A 21,430-nucleotide genomic window follows, 5' to 3' on the forward strand; every position below is an offset into this window, starting at 1 on the left:
ACACCAGAAGAGGGCACCAGATCTCATAATGGATGGTTGTGAGCCACCATGTGGGTTGCTGGGAATTGAACTCAGGACCTCTGGAAGAACAGTCAGTGCTCTCAACCTCTGAGCCACCTCTCCAGCCCCCATAGCTTTTATGTCTTAAATGAACCCATTTCTATTAATCCATGTGCCTCCTGGGGCTCGTTTACCTCATGCAGGTGCTTCCCATCCTCTGTGTCACAGGGGTCTATTTGAGACGCCTCAGACGCCTGTGACTCCACCCTGCTTCTTCCCAGCATCCTCTTAGTTTGTCTCTCCTACCTAACCTCTTCCTGCCTAGCTATTGGCCAGTCAGCTCTTTTGTAAACCAATCAGAAGGTGCCTTGGCAAAGACACATCTTCATAGTGTACAAAGAGATTATCCCATACCAAGAGACAGCTGTTTGCATTGTGGAGCAAGTCACCTGGAGCTTCATGCCATGTGGGGAGATGGCACCTTGCCTTCTGGTCTCAAGGAAGTGGGGCTTTTGATGCACAAGTATTCAAGGTCCCGAGAACTATCATTGAACAGGGAAGTAGGTGTGGTTGCTTAGTGATGTCTGCCACAGCTGCAGGAAGGCAAGAGGTAGACTTTGGGCTTGCAAGCTTCTATCCCACCACTCCCCACTTCGATGGAGTGCACCCTGCTCAGATTCTTCATCTGTTTGTGGGCCAGCTCCTGCCAGGTACGGCTGAGACCTGTGCAGCCTGCCCTGCACATTGAGGAGGCCTCTGGGCCCAGAGGCGTCACCTGACATTGCTGATAGGTACATATGAGCACAGGCAGGGTGGAAGCCTGCGTGGGATTGAAGAGCCTGGTGCCCGTGTGGCGGGTGCCTAGCGACGCCTCCTTGGTGCTCCCCTCTGCAGCAGGTCCTTCCGTGTTTTGCTTCAATTAGTTTATGTTCACACAGCAACATGGCTAACACAGGCTCACCCCTGTGCATGCTGCTGGAACCGTTGACTGCAGCTCAGGTTGGGATATGGACTGTTCCCAATCCCCAGCCTCTTTCCTCACCTGGCCAGCCTCTTCCACCACTCCTGGCTTCATGGTTGGCCTCTGAGGAGCCCTCGCCTGGCTAGAGTTTGCCCAAGCTGTGTGGTGATGAGCCTGCCATTTACTGCGCCCTTGATGTATGTCATAATTGCTGTAGTTTTTGGGATGAGGGGGCTGAATGGATGCTGAGGGATTGGGTGGTCCAGGAGTGGACCGGGCCCTGGGGGAGCCACAAGGAGCATCTCAGGATGATGTCTTGCTTCAGGGAGGCCCCCGAGATGTGATCTGCTGTCATCTGAGTGTTCCACCGCCATCAGGGCTCGGGTCCCTCAGCAGCCCCATCAGTACAGAGAATGCCAGCACCCCCTGCAGGGTGGTGGTACTGGGCCTGCTGTGGCTGGGCCCATTCTTTCCAGGTCACGAGCTGTTCTTGGTGCCCAGTGCCTGTCTTATTGGCTTGTGTGCACGTCCTCTGTGGGTGGCCCGAGCCACCTATTGTCCCAGCACAATAGTGGTAGTCCAGCTCGTGTGAAGAAAGCAGGACAGGAAGCTCCATCTAGGTCAGCCCAGTGGCACTCATGCTTCCTGCCCGCCTGTGCCGGGCGCCTGTGCCGGGCGGGGCTACCTTTGTCTCCCTGTCTGGGTGGCTGGAGACTACTTCCCTTGGCACCCCAGGCCTGGCTGCTGCATTCTCTAGGAACCTCTGCCCCCAGCCCTTCCTACTGAGTCCTTTCAGAAAGCAAGTTCACCATCCAGGGACTTGAGTCGAGGCTCCTTCATTGAGTCTGCCCTCATGCCTTCTTTTGATTTCCAAGTGTCTACCAAGGCACTGCTTTTGGCCATGAGAGTGACCAACTGTCACTTTATCCTGTTTTATTTACAACGCACACAAACACACACACACACACACACACACACACACACTTCACACCAAATACACACATACACAATGACACACACATACATACACACCATACATACAAGCACATACACACTGACATACACATGTATACACATACACTGACACACATTCATCTTCATATTTGGGGAGAGCAAACTGAGGATCAGAGAAGCTGCTTCACTTTCCTAAGGTCACACAGCAGGACAGAGGAAGATCTGTGGTTTAACCCTTAACCCATTGGTTTTCAAACCTGACCTTTGTAGAGGTTAAGAGTCCATCCTAGCCCCACTCTTGTCTTATTGTGGCCACTTTGACTCTTGAAGGCTGGTGTATATTGTTTGAGCTCAATAATTAGGATTTTTAGATAATTCAACATAGGGTGGTAATGAATGCAGAGGGCAGGGAGGGCTTCTTGGAGGAGGTGATGGGTAAGATGGAGCTAACTCAGGGCAGAATTGGAGAGGAAACTTGTCAGCGGGAAGAATGTGTGCCAAGGTCTTGGGGCAGGGATTGGCTCGAGGGTGTGGCTCCGGTGTGGAAGGAAGGAGTCTACGGAAGATCTGGACTTAAAAAAAAAAAAAAAGAAGTATTAGCTGCTATTCTTATTGCTGAGATACTGACTTGACCAGAGTAATTTAGGACAGGAGGAGTTTGCTTTGCCTTACTGTTCAAGAGTGCAGCCCATCATGGTGGGGGTGGGGGTGGGGTGTGGCAGCAGGAGTGTGTGGTGTGTGAGGGCTGCTCACGACGCACCTGCCACGAGGAAACAGAGAGATGAACGCAGGTGCTCAGCTTGCTTTCTGCTTGCCATTCAGTCTGGCACCCATCCCATGGGTAGTATCAGCTGCCACACTGAGGGTCATGAATGTGGCTCCATGGTGATCCTATGTCAGGGCTTCATATCAGGGAGTCATGGAAACTTACACTGAGCATTGACTGGATTTTAAGGGATTCTGAGGGGTGAGGAGGCTGGAACCCTTTGGGGCCAGAGGTGTCATTGATCAGGCTGGCTGGGACAGCCATGGGCTGTAGACTCTGAGGGACTATGGAGAGTTAGGACTCGGAAGCCTATGGTTGGGTGTGCTTGGGCCCTGATAGATTGGGTTCTTGATGTCTGTGCTCTCTGGGAGCCAGTGGACCTGTAGACTCAGGCTTATCAGTAAAGTGATAGCATTATTCCAGAACCAGCCATGGTCACCCTGTGGCTTGTGGGTAGAAACAAGGTTGCCTTCCACCTGTAGGCTGCCCGTGAACACCAACCTGTGTGGTTGCATGATGGCCCCATTTATGAGGCTGTCATAGGTGTCAGTCCAGGTGATGGAAAAGGATCCGACAGCAGAGTTGAAGGGTCAGCCGCCCCTTTGCTACCTGTCACCTGCCACCCCAATACCAGCACAGTCCCCGCTGTTTCCCTGGCATGCGGGGAATCTCCTTAGACAAGCGTGGTAAGATGGGACATGCTCTCAATTAACCCAAGGCAGGGAGACCACACGCTTTCCTGGCTCAGTCCCCTTGGGCCCTCACTGTAATCACCTGTGACAAGTTGATAGCTGATGGGTCCCCTGTGCTGGGACATGTCCATGAACTCACTTTCCCAGGAGATTCTATGTGACCACTGCCCAGTTAACCTGGGTCAGGCCTCACATCCTGAGCAGAAAGTCAGTTTCCCTTAGGTACTAGCTTGGGTCTCTCTCTTTTCCCTTAATGTCCTTTCCATCCTTAGCTATCCTTGTGGCCTCCACAGTAGCTCCTTCTTTGCTGTTCTCTCTGTAGTCACCCATGTCTCCTGGGTACACTCCATCATCTCTCCTGGGTGCACTCCATCATCTCTCCTGGGTGCACTCCATCATCTCTCCTGGGTACACTCCATCATCTCTCCTGGGTGCACTCCATCATCTCTCCTGGGTACACTCCATCATCTCTCCTCTGTACACTCCATCATCTCTCCTGGGTACACTCCATCATCTCTCCTCTGTACACTCCATCATCTCTCCTCGGTACACTCCATCATCTGACCTTGGTGCACTCCATCATCTCTCCTGGGTGCACTCCATCATCTCTCCTGGGTGCACTCCATCATCTCTCCTGGGTGCACTCCATCATCTCTCCTGGGTGCACTCCATCATCTCTCCTCTGTACACTCCATCATCTCTCCTGGGTGCACTCCATCATCTCTCCTGGGTACACTCCATCATCTCTCCTGGGTGCACTCCATCATCTCTCCTCTGTACACTCCATCATCTCTCCTGGGTACACTCCATCATCTCTCCTCTGTACACTCCATCATCTCTCCTCTGTACACTCCATCATCTCTCCTGGGTGCACTCCATCATCTCTCCTGGGTGCACTCCATCATCTCTCCTCTGTACACTCCATCATCTCTCCTGGGTGCACTCCATCATCTCTCCTGGATACACTCCATCATCTCTCCTGGGTGCACTCCATCATCTCTCCTGGGTGCACTCCATCATCTTTCCTCTGTACACTCCATCATCTCTCCTGGGTACACTCCATCATCTCTCCTGGGTGCACTCCATCATCTCTCCTGGGTGCACTCCATCATCTCTCCTGGGTGCACTCCATCATCTCTCCTCTGTACACTCCATCATCTCTCCTGGGTACACTCCATCATCTCTCCTCTGTACACTCCATCATCTCTCCTGGGTGCACTCCATCATCTCTCCTGGGTGCACTCCATCATCTCTCCTGGGTGCACTCCATCATCTCTCCTGGGTGCACTCCATCATCTCTCCTGGGTACACTCCATCATCTCTCCTGGGTGCACTCCATCATCTCTCCTCTGTACACTCCATCATCTCTCCTCTGTACACTCCATCATCTCTCCTCTGTACACTCCATCATCTCTCCTCTGTACACTCCATCATCTCTCCTGGGTGCACTCCATCATCTCTCCTCTGTACACTCCATCATCTCTCCTGGGTGCACTCCATCATCTCTCCTGGGTGCACTCCATCATCTCTCCTCTGTACACTCCATCATCTCTCCTGGGTACACTCCATCATCTCTCCTCTGTACACTCCATCATCTCTCCTGGGTGCACTCCATCATCTCTCCTGGGTGCACTCCATCATCTCTCCTGGGTGCACTCCATCATCTCTCCTGGGTGCACTCCATCATCTCTCCTGGGTGCACTCCATCATCTCTCCTCTGTACACTCCATCATCTCTCCTGGGTACACTCCATCATCTCTCCTCTGTACACTCCATCATCTCTCCTCTGTACACTCCATCATCTCTCCTGGGTGCACTCCATCATCTCTCCTGGGTGCACTCCATCATCTCTCCTGGGTACACTCCATCATCTCTCCTGGGTGCACTCCATCATCTCTCCTGGGTACACTCCATCATCTCTCCTGGGTGCACTCCATCATCTCTCCTCTGTACACTCCATCATCTCTCCTCTGTACACTCCATCATCTCTCCTCTGTACACTCCATCATCTCTCCTCTGTACACTCCATCATCTCTCCTGGGTGCACTCCATCATCTCTCCTCTGTACACTCCATCATCTCTCCTGGGTGCACTCCATCATCTCTCCTGGGTACACTCCATCATCTCTCCTGGGTGCACTCCATCATCTCTCCTCTGTACACTCCATCATCTCTCCTCTGTACACTCCATCATCTCTCCTCTGTACACTCCATCATCTCTCCTGGGTGCACTCCATCATCTCTCCTCTGTACACTCCATCATCTCTCCTGGGTGCACTCCATCATCTCTCCTGGGTACACTCCATCATCTCTCCTGGGTGCACTCCATCATCTCTCCTCTGTACACTCCATCATCTCTCCTGGGTGCACTCCATCATCTCTCCTGGGTACACTCCATCATCTCTCCTGGGTGCACTCCATCATCTCTCCTGGGTGCACTCCATCATCTCTCCTCTGTACACTCCATCATCTCTCCTGGGTGCACTCCATCATCTCTCCTGGGTACACTCCATCATCTCTCCTGGGTGCACTCCATCATCTCTCCTCTGTACACTCCATCATCTCTCCTGGGTACACTCCATCATCTCTCCTCTGTACACTCCATCATCTCTCCTCTGTACACTCCATCATCTCTCCTGGGTACACTCCATCATCTCTCCTGGGTGCACTCCATCATCTCTCCTGGGTACACTCCATCATCTCTCCTGGGTGCACTCCATCATCTCTCCTGGGTACACTCCATCATCTCTCCTGGGTGCACTCCATCATCTCTCCTCTGTACACTCCATCATCTGTCCTGGGTACACTCCATCATCTCTCCTCTGTACACTCCATCATCTCTCCTCTGTACACTCCATCATCTCTCCTCTGTACACTCCATCATCTCTCCTGGGTGCACTCCATCATCTCTCCTGGGTGCACTCCATCATCTCTCCTGGGTACACTCCATCATCTCTCCTCAGTATGCTCCATCATCTGACCTTGGTGCACTCCTCTTCCTCTACTCTTACATCTACTTCTCCAGCCCTCCAAGAGCCACGCCTGTAACCCTAGTAACCTGCACTGGAGGCAGGAGGATTGAGTTTTAGCCCAGCCAAAATATAAGGATGCATGAAGGGGGAAGAGGGGGAAGGAAGTGAATTGGGAGACATAAAAACTTCTAATTTTGTTCTTTTTTCTCAAAAGAAAAGGAGGGGTGAGTTAGAGACACAGCCCAGTAATAGAATGCCTGTCCAGCTTGCACAAGGGCCTGGAGTTTCATCCCAGTACCCCAAACATCATCACATCTGGTGACACTGGGTGCCATCTTCTCACCAGCCCCATGTGCAGGTGTCTGTGTGAGCGCTCAGTTGGTTTGGAGTGTCCTGTGTGCTACTGTTTCAGTGTGAAGAGAAGAGACAGTGGGAATGATTGTGTGCACATGAACACGTGCTTCTGTGTGTGGCCGTTTGTGACACCAGGGGCTGAGGTTCCCATGGGGACAGTGGGTAGGGCTGGGATATAAAAGAGATGTGTTGTGTTTTTGACATTTTATATATTTTTTTTGTTTGAGTCATATAAATGTCTTAAAACACAAAAGGGAAAACCCTACAGAAAGGGGGTCATTGTTGAGTGGTCTACGAGGTATTTGTGTGAGGAAGCAGGTATAACTGTGTCTCTTTGGGCTGTAGGTTCTGGGGGTGGGGGGTGGGGCTCTGGGTTGTTAGCTCCACACCGGCGGAACATTATAGCTGCTTGGTAAGCCTTTGGCTGAGCAGCAGAGGGGTGTGGGGGCTGCCCAGGAAAGTAAGCTGTCAGCAGCAGATGCCTCTTCTAAGTCCTTACCCGAGTGCCTGAACTGTGCAGCCTCTCAGGTCCTGGTCAGCATTTGAACCCGTGCCCCTCTGTCAGGGGTATCCAGGATGGGAGGTGTGGCCTCTTATCTCTGCTTGCTTTTGTCTTCACAGGCATTCCTGCAGCGGATCAGGCAGAATGTGGTGGACTGTGTGGAGAAGGGGCTCACAGAGGAGAATGTCAAGGTGAGGACTCGGCCATTGCTGCTGCCGCCTCTGCTGGCTGGCCCTTCTCCTTCCAGGTGGCTCTGAACTCCAGGAGCTCAGAGGCCTCTTTCACGGACACCGCCAGCCTCCCTCCCCCAGCTTGCTCTCAGCAGCCCCGGAAGGCCTCCCCTGGGAGGGACGGTGCACACCAGGCCCCATTCTCCACTTCAGATTCAGCATGGCCACTCTGCCTTCTCACCTCCTCCTGTCCAGCGTGGTGTCTCTGGAAAATCCCTTCCCAAGTGTCCTGGGAGCCTGGTGCCTCCTGCTGCCCTCCTACCCTGCAGTGGGCACAGGCTATCATGAGTCATTGGGCCAGCTTCATCCTGGCTGTGGCGCTGGGGCGTCTGGGCAGTATCAATGGGCTGTCTGTGTGCCTCTGAGGCCTGTGCTGGCCAGCACTCTGACCGATTTCTGGAAACCTTTTATTTTGTGCTCTGAAAGGCCTGGACTAGGAGGAAATGGATATGAGGGGCTATGTGTTTCTGAAGAACTCAGGATTTACCATTTATGTGGTCAGAGATGACCCCTGCCTGACGACCTGGCCTTGTCTGTCATGTGCCTGTTACTAACAACTGTTAACAATGCATGTTGATAGTTGTAACCCTCTTCTGCTCTGCTGGAAGGCTGTGCCACTGTCCAGCTGGTCCTGGGGTACGGGGTGGGTAGGGATGATGAAGGGATGCCTGTTTTCTGGAACCTATTGCTTCATTCATTCATTCATTCATTCATTCATTCATTCATTCATTCTCTCAACAGATATTCACTGAGCTCCTATGTTTTATTGTATTGATTTATTATGCATTGTTAGAACTTGAAGCCGTTACTGTGACTTAAAATTGCACAGTTAGTTTTTAAGAAATTGCCTTTCTGTCAGGTCTTACCTGCCGTTCAACAAGGGATACAAGTCCTGAGGGATTGGCTGTACCCCACTGGGGTTCACCAGTGAAGACAGGGGAGCATCCCTGCCCCATGGGCTCACTGCCACGCCCAGTCAGCCATCCGCCAGCTGATGAGGCTTCTGCTGCCATTGATTGTTTTTGTCTTGTCTTTTTTAAAGACAGGGTTTCTCTGTCTTTGAGCTGTTTCCACTTTGGGGCTATGGTGACCATTCCTGTGTATGTCTTTTGAGTGGGCATTGCTTGTTTCTTTTGGGTATACAGTCAAGGGATGGACAATTCTTCAGTCCTTTCACAAAGTGAGTATAACATCAAGGTCTAGAATGTTCATCAAGGTCTAGAATGTTCCCTTCAGCATAACCAGGTTCAACCATGTGAGCTGAATTAGGCGAAGGGAAGGTGAACAGTGGCCATATGATTCCCCTGGTCACCTTCATGTGACCGGCAGCCCCGACCCAGGCAGAGGAGGACGTGGGCTTCTGGCTGCTCTAGGCCTGGCAGTGACTGAGGAGTCGGCTCTGGCCCTTGGCCCTTCACTTTCACCATGCACTGTTGTGGAGCAGGGCCATGGGAACACACTTGTTGGTGCACATTGCCTGTGGCTGGCTATGTCAGAAGATTCCAGGTGTAGCAATGTCTACATACAGGGAGTGATGCTCCGACATCTCCGTGCTGGCTGGCTGGGATGCCAGCGCTTGCTCTCTGGGCTTCCAGTTCTCGGGTAAATTGGGACCAGGAATGGCTAAGAAGCTTGTGGAGATCAGGTGCTACCAATGAGTGTGACAGTCCAGCCCAGGTCTGCCACTGGCAAGCGCAGGGCTGTGGTGGGGTCACAGCCAACAGCAGCCACCTGGCTCAGGGGAGCCCCACCCATTGTTGCCTGCTATGTACCCTGGGGAGCAGGCTTTTCTGGGAATGGCCTTGCTCTCTCCAAACCCTGATTGGCTCTGCCCTCTGCTCTCTCCTAGATCCTTTTCTCCAACATTGAGGACATCTTGGAGGTCCACAAAGACTTTCTGGCTGCCCTGGAGCACTGCTTACACCCTGAGCCTCAGTCTCAACATGAACTTGGAAATGTTTTCTTGAAATTTGTGAGTATGGGGGCTAGGGAGTGGGGTCAGTGGGTGAGAATGCTTGTCATATAAGCCTAAGACCGGAGTTTGAGCATTCAGTTAGCATTGGCTCTGTCATGGTGTTTGTGTGCCCATTCTTGTGGTCTGGCTCTCCCAACCCCCCCCCCCCAAGAGTCTACAGGGCATGGCCTTGTGCAGAGTCCTTAGGCTTGACCTGCTGGGCCTTATACTAGGCTCTTGGTGAGCTTGTGTGAGCTCCTGGGCCTCAGTAAGCCTTGTTCTTCTGACCTCCCAAGACCCAGAGCCCTGGGTAAAGAGTTTTGAAACAGCTTCTCCTCTGAGATGGTAGAGAGCCTTTGGAAGCACAAATCTGGTTGCTTCTCCTCTCTTCTAGAACTCTCCTTGACTCTGCTTCATCAGAATAAAATCCCCACATCTCTGCAGGCCTGCCACTTCCTTGAACATAACCCCTCACCCAGCCGTACAATGTCTTTGTTAGTCTAGAACATTCTAAGCTGTCCCCTTGGCAGGTCTCCTATTAGAGTACTAGAAACAACAGGGATGAAGACCTTATGGCTTGATGATCTGCCCCTATAGGGCAGCTGAGATGGCTCAGCAGGGAAGAGCACTTGCTGCCAAACCTGGTGACCAACATGTGATCCCTGGGACCCACATGGTGGAAGGAGATATATTTGCCTTTAGCAAATTGTTTTCTGAGCTCCACATAGCCATGGTACTCTTGTGCCTAGGCAGATAACCTATTTTTTATATTATATTATTTATTTATTTTTGATTTTTCAAAACAGGGTTTCTCTGTTAGCTTTGTAGACCAGGCTGGCCTTGAACTCACAGAGATCCACTTGCCTCTGCCTGCCAAGTGCTGGGATTAAAGGCGTATGACACCACTGCCCAGCCTTTTTTTTTTTTTTTTTTTTAAATTTTATTTTTTTGAGACATGTAACTCTAGCTGGCTGGAACTTGCTAGGTACATAAGGCTGGCCTTGAACTTAGAGATCTGTCCACCTCTGCCTCCTGGGTGCTGGGATTAAAGGTATGGGCCACCATACACAGCTATAAATAAAAAATTAAAAAAAAAAAAAAAAAGGAGGAAAGAAATGAAAGACTAGCCCAAGCTCACCTGCCTGCTCCACAGGCCAGCAAACAGATTGGGCAAGCCCAAGGTTGTCACCATATGTGTGACAACAGAGCTGTACGTAGAAAGTGCCAATCAGAGCTCTTCAGCTTACCTGTTCACGCTCCGAGGTTGAGGCCTCCGCTGCATCTGCCTGCTGGGGTTACTGTGAAATCCTTTAAAATCAGTTCATTTAAAAACCTTGAATAAATATATTCAGCAAGGGGAGCAGTGTCCTTGCTGGAGAGGACAGTGGATGGCTGCTTCAGCAGACAGAAAATGCTCAGGTGACCGTGGATGCCGTGGAAAGCTCTTATGCAAGCATCCCTCCTGAAGCATACCCAGCTGCCTCAGGCCAAGGCCACCTGAAGATTCCTGGACCAGCTGTGGGGTGCAGAGCTATAATCTCAGTGCCTGGGAGGCTGGGGGTGGGAATTTTGGGCCAGCCTGGGCTACTTAGACTGTGCCTCAAAAACTGGGGAACAACAGAGACAGCTGTGTGGGGGAGACACTGACTTGGCCTGCACACCTGGCTGAACCCCTCCTTGAGGTAGTTTCAGCAGCAGAGAAAGCAGCCTCCAGGCTGCTCAGTGTGAGTCAGTGTTTTTAATTTCAAATCATGTTTTAATTTAAAATGTGGCACCTTCACTCTCTCTGCCCCCATGCTGGGGGAGGGGAAGAGGTGAGTCACGTTGGTGCTGGGCTTTTACAGTAGCTGGAGGCAGGTGTGCAGGTGGCTTTTTGGGGGAAGCTGATGAGGTTGGTTGAGTGCCACGATTGTCTAGGTCTAAGTTGGTCCCATCTGGGAGGGTGCCAGAGCTGGGGTGGCCTTGGGGGCTGTGCATAGTAGCAGTGAAGGGGCCCCACGTTGGGGTGGGCAGTCATTTTTTTAGACCTGAGGCTTTAACAGGGATTTAGTGTCCAGTGTCAGGGACTCCACCATGCTATTACTGGGGGACCCACAGATAGAATACGGTGACCACTGTAGTCCCAAAGGTCACATCTGGCTTTGCTCTTCATCCTTAGCTCCCTGGGAATCACAGGCATCCTAGGCTGGGGGCAGTAGGGATTGGCCAGGCTACAGACCCTTATGCTACCTACTCAGAAGGAACCTGCACCCCCAACGGCAAACACCGACAAGCACCCATTGGTCCTTTTCTCTGTAGGGTATTGTTCTAAATGCTCCACGCATATCAGCTTGCTTTAGCTGCACGGTTGTTAGGGAGGTGGCACACTCCTGTGCTCCCAGCCCTGGGAAAGCTGCGGCAGTTGAATTACTTCAAGTGTGTAACCAGCCTGGACTATGTAGTGAGTGTAAGACCAGCCTGGGCTAAAGCATGGAACCCTATGTCTCAAAACTTCACAATAGCTTTTGAAGATGTTTGCTGTCACTGCCTATTTTACAAAAGGGGAAATTGAGGTCCAGAGAGACTAAGTTATAGTTTGGGTGCTAGAACTGGGATTAAGGCTGAGACATTCTGACACTGGAATCTGTCACAGTTTTAAGTGACATTGGCTTCTGAAATACATGTAGCAGTCTGAGTGCCAGGCACGGGGATGTGAGCTTGCACCCACTGGGCAGGGTGGACCCACTCCCTTCTGCTGGCAGCCTGCCAGGCAGGTGACATGGAGATGGCCAAGCAGATGGTGACAGATATGAGGTGTAGGGGTTGTGGTGTGACTAGAATGCTTCTGTGGGCCACTCAGGGTCAGTGTTGCCGGATATAGCAAACAGGAACACGAGACGTAGAGTGGCTTTTCAGGTAAGTGTCCAGGCGTGCTTTAGTGTCACATGCAGTATCAGGGACACACACTATCTAATGGCTTGTTGTGTGTGCCCCGTGGTTTGGAGCTGGTAGCATCTTCTCCTGGGTGTTTTCACAGCTGTGACCATCTTCATGGCTCCCCTGGTGGCTGGATCTTCAGCCCCCTGCTGCATGTTCTGTCCCCCTGCATCTGTGTATACAGCCGTGTGCCTGTCTTCCTCCCTGGCAGGACACTTAGCTCCTCTGCCCCTGGGGAGGAGACAAGCCTTACACACAGGGACTTAATGGTGTCGGAGCAGGGTCCACATCCAAAGACCAAGGCCTGAGCTGTGGCTGGGCAGCTTGTTGTGAGACAAGTGGGTACCTGACGTGGGTCTGAGGAGTGAGGGTGCTTGTCTTAGTCAGTGTTCTGTTGCTCTGAGAGACACCATGACCACAGCGACTCTTATAAAAGACAGCATTTACCTGGGGCTGGCTTACGGTTTCATAGGTGTCATCCATCTTCATCATGGCGGGAAGCATGGTGGCGCACAGGCAGACATAGTGCTGGAGAAATAGCTGAGTCCTACATCCAGATCTTCAGGCAGCAGGAAGAGAGTGACACTGGCCTGGCTTAGGCTTTTGAAACCCCAGAGCCCACCCCCAGTGACACACTTCCTCCATCAAGCCACACCTTCTAATCTTTTCAAGTAGTGCCACTCCCTGGTGTCTAAGTATTCAAATCTTGTGAGCCTTCAGCCACCATGGTGCTACTCCTAGCTGCTCCAGGCAGCAAGTCTAGGCCCTGCCCTTCTGGAAGGCTGAAGGAAGGGGTGACCTTGAAGATTGTCAGAGACATGGTATCCTTTCCCTTACTTCCTCTCTGTACCTGTGGCAGACATAACTAATCAATCACAGTAGCCGTCTCTGAGTTCTTAGTGGTCCCCAGACTGCTTGCCAGCGTCTCCAGCTGCAATGCCATTGACTGGGGTTGGCATATAGGAAGAGCCAGACCTTTCCTTGTTTTCTGGCCTGATTCCTTGTGGTGTAGATGGAGGTAGACAGAGACATGTCACCTCATTTACATTTTCTTCTTAGAATATGACCCAGTCAGCAGCTCGCAAACCACCTGTCATTCCATTTTCAGTGGATTTGATGCCCTCTTCTGTACTACACTTGTGTATGTGGTACACACACACACACACACACACACACACACACACTTTAAAAAAAATCACTTTTAAAAAAATAAGAGCAGATCTGGCCAAGAGGATCTTTACTATCTGTGGCAAAGCAGTAACTTAGGCTTCAGTGAAGAAAGGACTGTTTTTGGTGCATGTCAGTGAAATAAGTCTTTCGGGTTCAGGCATCCCTAGATCCAGGTATCCCTATAACATTTTTAGGATCATTTTTCTCTGTCCTTGGTCTGTATGTATTGATTTTATTCTTAGAGGGTAGTGGTGGAGGTATAAAGGGGCATCTCTTATGATGACTGAGGTAGCCCGTATGTCTCTTCCAGAACACCATGCTTCCTTAAGGGCCCCTGTTGGCTGCCCTTGTCAAGACAGGGAGCTCTGATTGGCTGCCTGTCGGTTACTTTGGTTACTTTTCACATCACTGGGAGAGTACCAGACGAAAGCAATTTAAGGAGAAACTTTAATTGCGGTTTGTGGTTCACGGTTCAGAGGATGACGCCCACCATTGGGGGGAAGAGCATGGTGGATCAGGATGCCGAGATCTCCGACTAAAAGCTGGGCCAGGTTACAGCCCTCAAGGCCCATCCCTTTCCACTTGATTCCTCTGGCCAGGACCTACCTTCTAAAGGTTCTGCAGTCTCTCCAAGCACTGTTGCCAGCTAGAGATGTAATGTTTAAACATGATGGGGGGGGCAGGTGGGCATTAAACCTTCCTGACCCCTGCTTCTTTCTGCCAGTATCTCTGGGCTGCACAGGTTGCAGGTAGATGTTGGGTCTCCTGAGATCCGTGAGGTTCTGTGCACAGTAGCTGCTGACCGTAGCGTTTTGAGCATGCAGCTTGAGTGTTGTAATGCCTGGATGGTTGGAGTTTGCCCCATGGTGTATGCATGTGTGCATGCTGGGTAATTGTGGCATTCTTTTATGTTGGTGCTTTCCCAGCAGTTTGTATTTGTTGCTTATGCTTTTTGTCGCCACTCCTTGAAGGGCACCTGGAGTGCCCGCCAGTATTTACCATGTGCCAGCTCACACATACCAGTTAGTCATTCAGCAGCCCAGATGTCAGGATCCTGTGTTTCATAGAAACCAAGGAGGTTCAGGGTGATGAAGCTCCCTGGCCAGGGTCACTGCTGCTCAGGCAGTGTGGTGCTGGGTGTCCCTCCTCATGATGCTACAGGAATCCCTCAGAACTTAGCCTGTGGATTTGTGGCTTGAGTTTTCTATCCTAGGCATTGCCCCCAGTTGCCGTTGCCTGTCCCTGGCTGTGACCTTGAGAGGGCACTGGTGTGCATGTGTGTGTGTTTGTGTGCTATGAGGTTTTAGATACTGGTTCTGTCCCATCAGTAGCTGGGGCAGATGGGAAAGCTTTTTCCTTTCATTCTGGGGGGATGGGTCAGTACTGACCTTGTGAGGTTATGATGAAGAGTGACTGTCCACACTCATCGAGAGAGCAGAGTGACAGCATAGTGGCCTTGACCCAGTGGTTGGCCCATACTTTATGGCTGTTGCCTCTGGCTGAAGGCCTGCTCCTCAGGATCCACACTCAGGTCTGTGGAGCCCAGTGCAATGTGGCAGGCTGGGACTCCTGTTGGTTTGGAAACCCCCGTCCTTCCTTCATTTCCCTCTTCTGTCTTCCTCCCAGGCTCTTGTGGAGGAAATGGTCCCCGTCTTACTCCTCCTTCTGCCTCCCTCCCCCATCTTCCTCCTTGGGTTTCCTCTTTCCTGTGCCCTCTGTAGGAAGCATGGACTGTTGGGGCTCTTTTAGAAACAGGATGAGCCGCTTGCCCTACAGACCTACCTCTTCCTTCCTTAGCTTCATGTGGGTCTACCTAAGATCTAGGCTCTGCAGGCCTTCATCCCCAAGGGACCCCCAGGACATCCTTGTTTGGGGTTTGGCTAATTCCAGGATCTTTTTGGAGTGGGGCATGCTTAGCTGGAAATTTCCTCATAAGAGGGCTCTGTTCTGTCCAGTTCTGAAACTATGACTGGTGGGTAGGGACCTGGTGACACTCAGGTGACTTCTGTGCTGGAATTTTGGGCTCTGGGTCACCTAGAGGTCAACAGAGGTAGCCTCCTGCTGTTACAACTTCCTGGTATTTGTTAGCATCCATCACCTTGCTGTCAGATACTGAGGCACAGGGTGCAGGTGGGACCTCAGATTCACAGCAGGAAATACAGAACTGGTGTCCAGGCCCTGGTCCCCTTGCTTAGTCCACATGCTGGATCCTCATGATGTGTTGCCTGCCATCCCCAGAAGGTCACTCAGGCTGTTAGAGCCAAGTGAGGCAACTGGACACAGTCCCAAAGCAAGCTAGAGACACTTCATCTGGAGACCTGAGCCTGTAGCCTATGCAAGGCCCTAGGGAGTCCCATCCTCCTGCCTCTCACAACCTTGCCCTTGTCTTACAGAAGGACAAGTTCTGTGTGTATGAGGAGTATTGTAGCAACCATGAGAAGGCCCTGCGGCTGTTGGTGGAGCTCAACAAGGTCCCTGCTGTTCGTGCCTTTCTCCTGGTAAGTACCCCACCCCTACCTCTGTCCACCCCCAGTCTGCTTGACCTGCCCACAGCTCCCATCTGGGGATTCCCTGGGCTATCTACAAGAACAGACAGTTTTTGTAACTTCTGGTTTAAAGTAACAGTAAGGGATCGAAGTGGGTTCTGGGGATCGAACTCAGGTGGGCAGACTTGTGCACCAAGCGATTTCACCTGCTGAGCCATCTTGCTTGCCCTGCCTCCCACTTTTTGAGACAGTCTCTCACTCTGTAGCTCACACTATTATGATTCTTGGGGTAACAGATATGTGCCACAGTGCTTGGTGAAATGTAGGTGTTAATTCTGGTCAGCCCTGTGACCAGCTAAAACTTTTAAGAAGACATTAGGGTACCCCCCATTCTTTGCCAACAGTAGATTTGGGGACTTCATGATGTTAAATGCCTCTCAGGGTCTGGGCTTGAGAAGGGGGCTCATCAGGGCTCCAGTCCTGCTTTGACCTCTGAGTCCCTATGTGTTTGCCCAGGGACACCCCACTCAATGCAGTCATTTCCCCATGGGAATGCAGAGCTCAGCTCATGGAGTAGAATGGTTCAATGATGTAGCCAGGAACTTGAGTCAGTCTCACAGCCGGTCTCACCCCACCCCCACCCCTCATCATCTCCCCCTCTGTGCACAGCCTCGGGCCAAGCATCCCCAAGCCTTTGATGCAAGCATAGCATGCATTTCCTTCACTGGCGAGTTCATACTACCTGGCCCAGGGCCAGGGAGCATCTGAGGGAGGCAAATTGGCCAACTCTCTTCCATTTTTGTCTTCAATCCTTCAGGCTTTTGTGGCCGGTCCTCCCCCACTCCAGCCCCCTGCACCTATGAACTTTGCTCGTGTGTTCATAGAACAGTCTGGGCAGAACACAGAGACAGGCAGTCACTCTGCCCCGGTGTGTGCCTTTCACCACCACCATCCTTAGTCCCTGCTGTCCATGCTTTACCTGTGGAGGATGTCCCCTGGCCATTTCAGGGGTCCTGGGAGGCAGGAAGAAGCCAGGAAGGTGAGCAGGGCATTGTAAAGGAAGGGTCCCCCCTCTTCCTTCTCATGCTGCCTTCCTGGTGGGCCAGGCTGTCACACTCTGGCAGCAGCTGCCTGGGGGCTGGGTAGACAGGGAGGAGTGTCGGGTGTTGCCATGTGCCATCTGTCTCTCTCTTTGCTGGCATCTCACAGCTTCTGGCCACCTGCAAAAGAACTGTCATGGATGCTATGGGAGGTGACTGTGTTGGGGACAGACAAACTGGCTCTGTTTGAGATGGGCCGTCCACTTGCCGAGGGACTCGGGGACTTTGGCTTCCTATGCCTCTGCTTTTGTGTCTATTAAATGGTTGATACATGAATTCAGTTGGTGGCTTTGTATTGAGAACTTGTCATCTTGAGAGGATCAGTGTGTCCTCTCCTGGTAAGGAGGCTTTGGATTTAGGGTCCTTGTCCCACGTGACATCTGTAGAGATCCTGTTTCCAAATAAGTTCTCATTCTGGTGTCTGGGTGCGTGTGGCATTTTGGGGGAACATCATTTACTCCACCACAAGGCTACTGCAACAGTCCAGGCAGAGGCACTGGTGTCTGGGGGCAGGGGTTGGGCAGATGTCTATAGAGAATGAAAACTCAGTTGACAGTTCCCCTGAGCGCTGTCTTGGGGTGTCAGTGAAGCAGAAGGCCCCAAGATTGTTCCAGGACAGGATCTACTCTGTTTTCCTCTTGTGTCGGGATAAAATATTCTGAAAGAAGCAACCTTAAAAGGGAGAAAGATTATTTCAGCTCACAATGTTGGGCTACAGTCGGTCATTGTAGTAATGTAGTAATGTCAAGGCAGGAGTTTGAAGCAGCTGGTCAGCTGGTCACATCACGCCCCTGTCAAGAGCAGAGAGGGAACAAATGCATGCAGGCTTAGCACCCAGATCACACCCCCAACTCTTACACAGTCTAGGACACAACTCAGGGAATGGTGCTATATTGGGTTAGTTCTCTCCACATCAGTTAGCATGGTCTGGACAATTCTGCAGACATGCCCACAGGCCAGTCTGATCTAGACAGTCACTCACTGAGACTGCCTTCCCAGGTAATCCTACTCTGTGCCAAGTTGACAATTAAAAGTAAGTATCGTAGTACCCCAACATTTGGCCATCTAGAGTAGCTTTGCCCTCTGATGGTGAGGGCTGGGCTGGGAGCACGGGTGTGGGAATGCCCTTTTAGATTAGAGGCAAGGCATGCAGGGGAGCCTGGAGCCTGGAGTGCGGGGAAGGGGCCAGGCTGGAGGAGGGAACTGGAGTCTCTTCAGTCAAGGCTCTGTAATGCCCTGGGTTTAGGCATGATCTACACCCCAGGGAGCGAGCGTGGCTAGCACAGAGTGCTAGGATGGCCCACGGGGTGACACTCATCTGAGGGTCCTGTGAATGTGGGTTTTGAGGAATTCTGTCCCCAGGCCCCAGAGAGGCAAGAGAGGAGTGAATGCAACCTGTGCATTTGCTTGTTTTTCTTTGACATGAAAGTAAAAAAGAGAGCTGGGGTGTAGCGCAGTTAGAGTGCTTGCCCGGCTTGCACTAAGCCCCGAGTTCCATGCCTAGCAACATAAATGGGGCATATCGTTGCATGCCTGTAATCCCAGGACTCAGGAGATGGAGGCAGGAAGGTTAGAAATTCAAGGTCATGTTTTCCTACACAAGGAGTTCACAGTTAGCCTGGTACACACGAGACCCTTCCTGGATTTTGTGAAAGGTGGTAACTGTAGCCACCCTGCTTGAATCTGAAGGGCTTTTGGCCCTTCCCTGCCAGGCTCCTGGGCTTCTGGAGACTTCTCTCTCCTCCTCAGCTCTCTGTTCTCCTTTGCCTGGAGCTGACATCACCCAGGCAGCTTGTGGTGAGCACTGGCTTAGAGGACAAAGGCCCAAGTGTGTGCAGCGTGGGGTCTGGCATAACTCAGCTGCCGCAGCCAGGACCTCTCATTTGTGCCAGGGACAGATGCAGAGGCTGAGGCCATGTAGGTAGCCACAGCCAGGACCCAGGGTGCAGAATTGTGCTTCTCCTGGAAGGGAGCCTGTGATGATACTCAGAGGGTAGTTGGGCATTCCTGGTACTCAGGCTAACTCTGGGTGCCATGGCTTCCCATGGGAAATGAGTGACAGCCAGCACACTTGTTTCTGGGATCACAGGAACCATAAGTGGGTGTCCTTGTTCCTGAGGGTCTGGGTTCATTTCTGTCTGCAGAGGGGGAAGGCTGAGGTGTTGGTAATGCTGTCCTTCCATAGTTTGCTGCCTCCGTTATGGTATATACACTCTACACTGTGAGTTCTCTTGTTGCAGCCCCTGAAAAGGGGGGGACATTGCCTGTGACGTGGAATAAATAAATGGCCTACTGTGTTAGCACTAGGTGGAGGGAGTCTGGAGAGGGACTGAGGATATAGTAAAGTAAATCAGGACCTGCATTTGACCCCTGCACCTGTGAGAAGCCAGGTGTGGTTGTGCACATCTGTGATGCCAGCACTAGGGAGGCAGAGACAGGAGGATCCCCGGGGCTCACTGGGCAGCCAGCTTAGCCAAATCAGTGAGTTCCAGGTTCAGTGAGAAGCCCTGTCTCAAAAAAGGTGGAAGCCATGTGTGATGGTACACACCTTTAATCCCAGCACTTGGGAGGCAGGGGCAGGGGCAGCAGCAGGTGGATTTCTGTGAGTTCAAGGCCAGCTTGGTCTACTAAGTGAGCTCCAGATGAGTCAGAGCTACATAGTGAGACCCTGTCTCAAAAATAAATAAGTAAATAAATACAATAGAAGTTGACAGTTTGATGCCGACCTCTGGCCTCAATACACACATTCAATAGCATGCACACCCAAACCCCATTTGTGGCTTATTGGTTCTGGAGTTATGGGCTGGACACCCCAAACTCCAGTGTCTGAGCCGTTACTTGAGATAGTAACATGTTCCAGGTCTTGGCTGGTTGGAGTCAGGATCTGGGCTGTTGTCACATATGCAGATGGTGATTTTTTTTTTTTTTTAAACATTGCTGGGTAGAAGAAGGCTTTGTGGGCTGAGCCCAGAATGAGCAGAGAGAGGCCAGGGTGCTGTGTGGATGCAGGCTGCTGATTGTGGTGGCATCAAGTTGATCAGTGTGAACTAAGCTGGGTGTGTGTGTGTGTGAGAGAGAGTTCTGGTAACCACTGTAGAGTCCTGGTTCTGGACCCTACCTGCTTAGAAGCATTCCCAAGCCACCCCCATAACCCCTTTCACAGGTAAGATTCCCAGCTCCCAGCCTGCTGCAGTTCCATGTTCCATCTTAACTGCTGAACTGCTGAGCGTGGTGTGGCCTTATGAAGCAGCCTGTGAATGCAGCGTGGGTGACATCAGGCCCAGGCCACACTGCCAGACCTGTTAAAGACTCCTGCAGGGAAGCCAGGAGTGGTGGTGCACACCTTTAATCCCAGCACTCAGGAGGCATAGGCAGGCAGCTCTCTGTGAGCTAGAGGCCAGCCTGGTCTCCAGAGTGAGTTCCAGGACAGCCAGATCTGTTAGACAGAGAAACTCTTTCTTGAAAAAACAGAAACAAAAAACCTCCGGCTCCTTTGGGGTTCTGGAATTGGTGCCGCTCCTAGCGTTGCCGAGCTGCCTCTTGAGTACCTATCTGTACAATGTTCAGAGAGTTCCCATGCCCCCTTGTTGTCCTTGGCCCTTATTAATGACTGTCTCATGTCCCTCTGTAGAGCTGCATGCTTCTGGGAGGCCGGAAGACCACAGACATCCCTCTGGAGGGTTACCTGCTGTCCCCCATCCAGAGGATCTGCAAATACCCACTTCTGCTCAAGGTGAGACTCCTTGGCCTGAATCCAGGCAAAAGTGGCAGGCCCTGCAGGCCAGGCCCACTAACAAGAGAAGCTGTTAACTTTAAGGAGCTGTGGCTTCTAGTGGCAGAGCTGGCAACGGGCCAGGCTGGACTCACACCAGCCCCTGCCTCTTTCTTTGCTGTTCTCTGGGCTTCCACAGCTCACGTCATCTCTGTTAAGGCAGCAGATGGCTGCAGGCATCTGGACTCACACCCTGTCAAGTTTCAAGTCAGTAGGAGGCAGTGAGCTTCTCTCTTGGAGTTCTGATGGACAGCCTGAGAGTCACTCCGGCTGTGGCCAGCCATCTGTGGCTAAGGGAGCGGTATATTCCAAATGGATTGGACTCAAGTCATGTGATTTGACAGTAACCAATCACAGGAAACTTTGCCTTGGACCACTGATCATCTTCCAACCTGCTTTGACCATTGCTTTTCCTTTGAGCCTGTCCCTAGCCACTGGGTAGTACTATGCTCTGATGGACTGAGATGGGGCCCTATCTTAGTTATGGTTTCTATTGCTGTGAAGAAACACTGTGGTCAAAAAGCAAATTGGGGAGGAAAGGGTTTATTTGGCTTACACTTTGACATTGCTGCTCATCACTGAAGGAAGTCAGGACAGGAACC

General features: G+C 51.7%; 1 protein-coding gene across 1 annotated transcript in view; it reads left to right on the forward strand.

Annotated features, from left to right (window-relative positions):
• The window catches only part of Prex1 (phosphatidylinositol-3,4,5-trisphosphate dependent Rac exchange factor 1), a 157,596-nt gene that overhangs the window by 66,560 nt on the left and 69,606 nt on the right, over positions 1-21,430 (forward strand). Inside the window, exons 2-5 of the mRNA XM_027423375.2 lie at positions 7,320-7,391; positions 9,280-9,402; positions 15,864-15,968; positions 20,688-20,789. Coding sequence (XP_027279176.1) covers positions 7,320-7,391; positions 9,280-9,402; positions 15,864-15,968; positions 20,688-20,789 — 402 coding nt within the window. The remainder of the gene's footprint in view (positions 1-7,319; positions 7,392-9,279; positions 9,403-15,863; positions 15,969-20,687; positions 20,790-21,430) is intronic.

Source organism: Cricetulus griseus, chromosome 6 (assembly GCF_003668045.3).
Source record: "Cricetulus griseus strain 17A/GY chromosome 6, alternate assembly CriGri-PICRH-1.0, whole genome shotgun sequence".
NCBI lineage: Eukaryota > Metazoa > Chordata > Mammalia > Rodentia > Cricetidae > Cricetulus > Cricetulus griseus.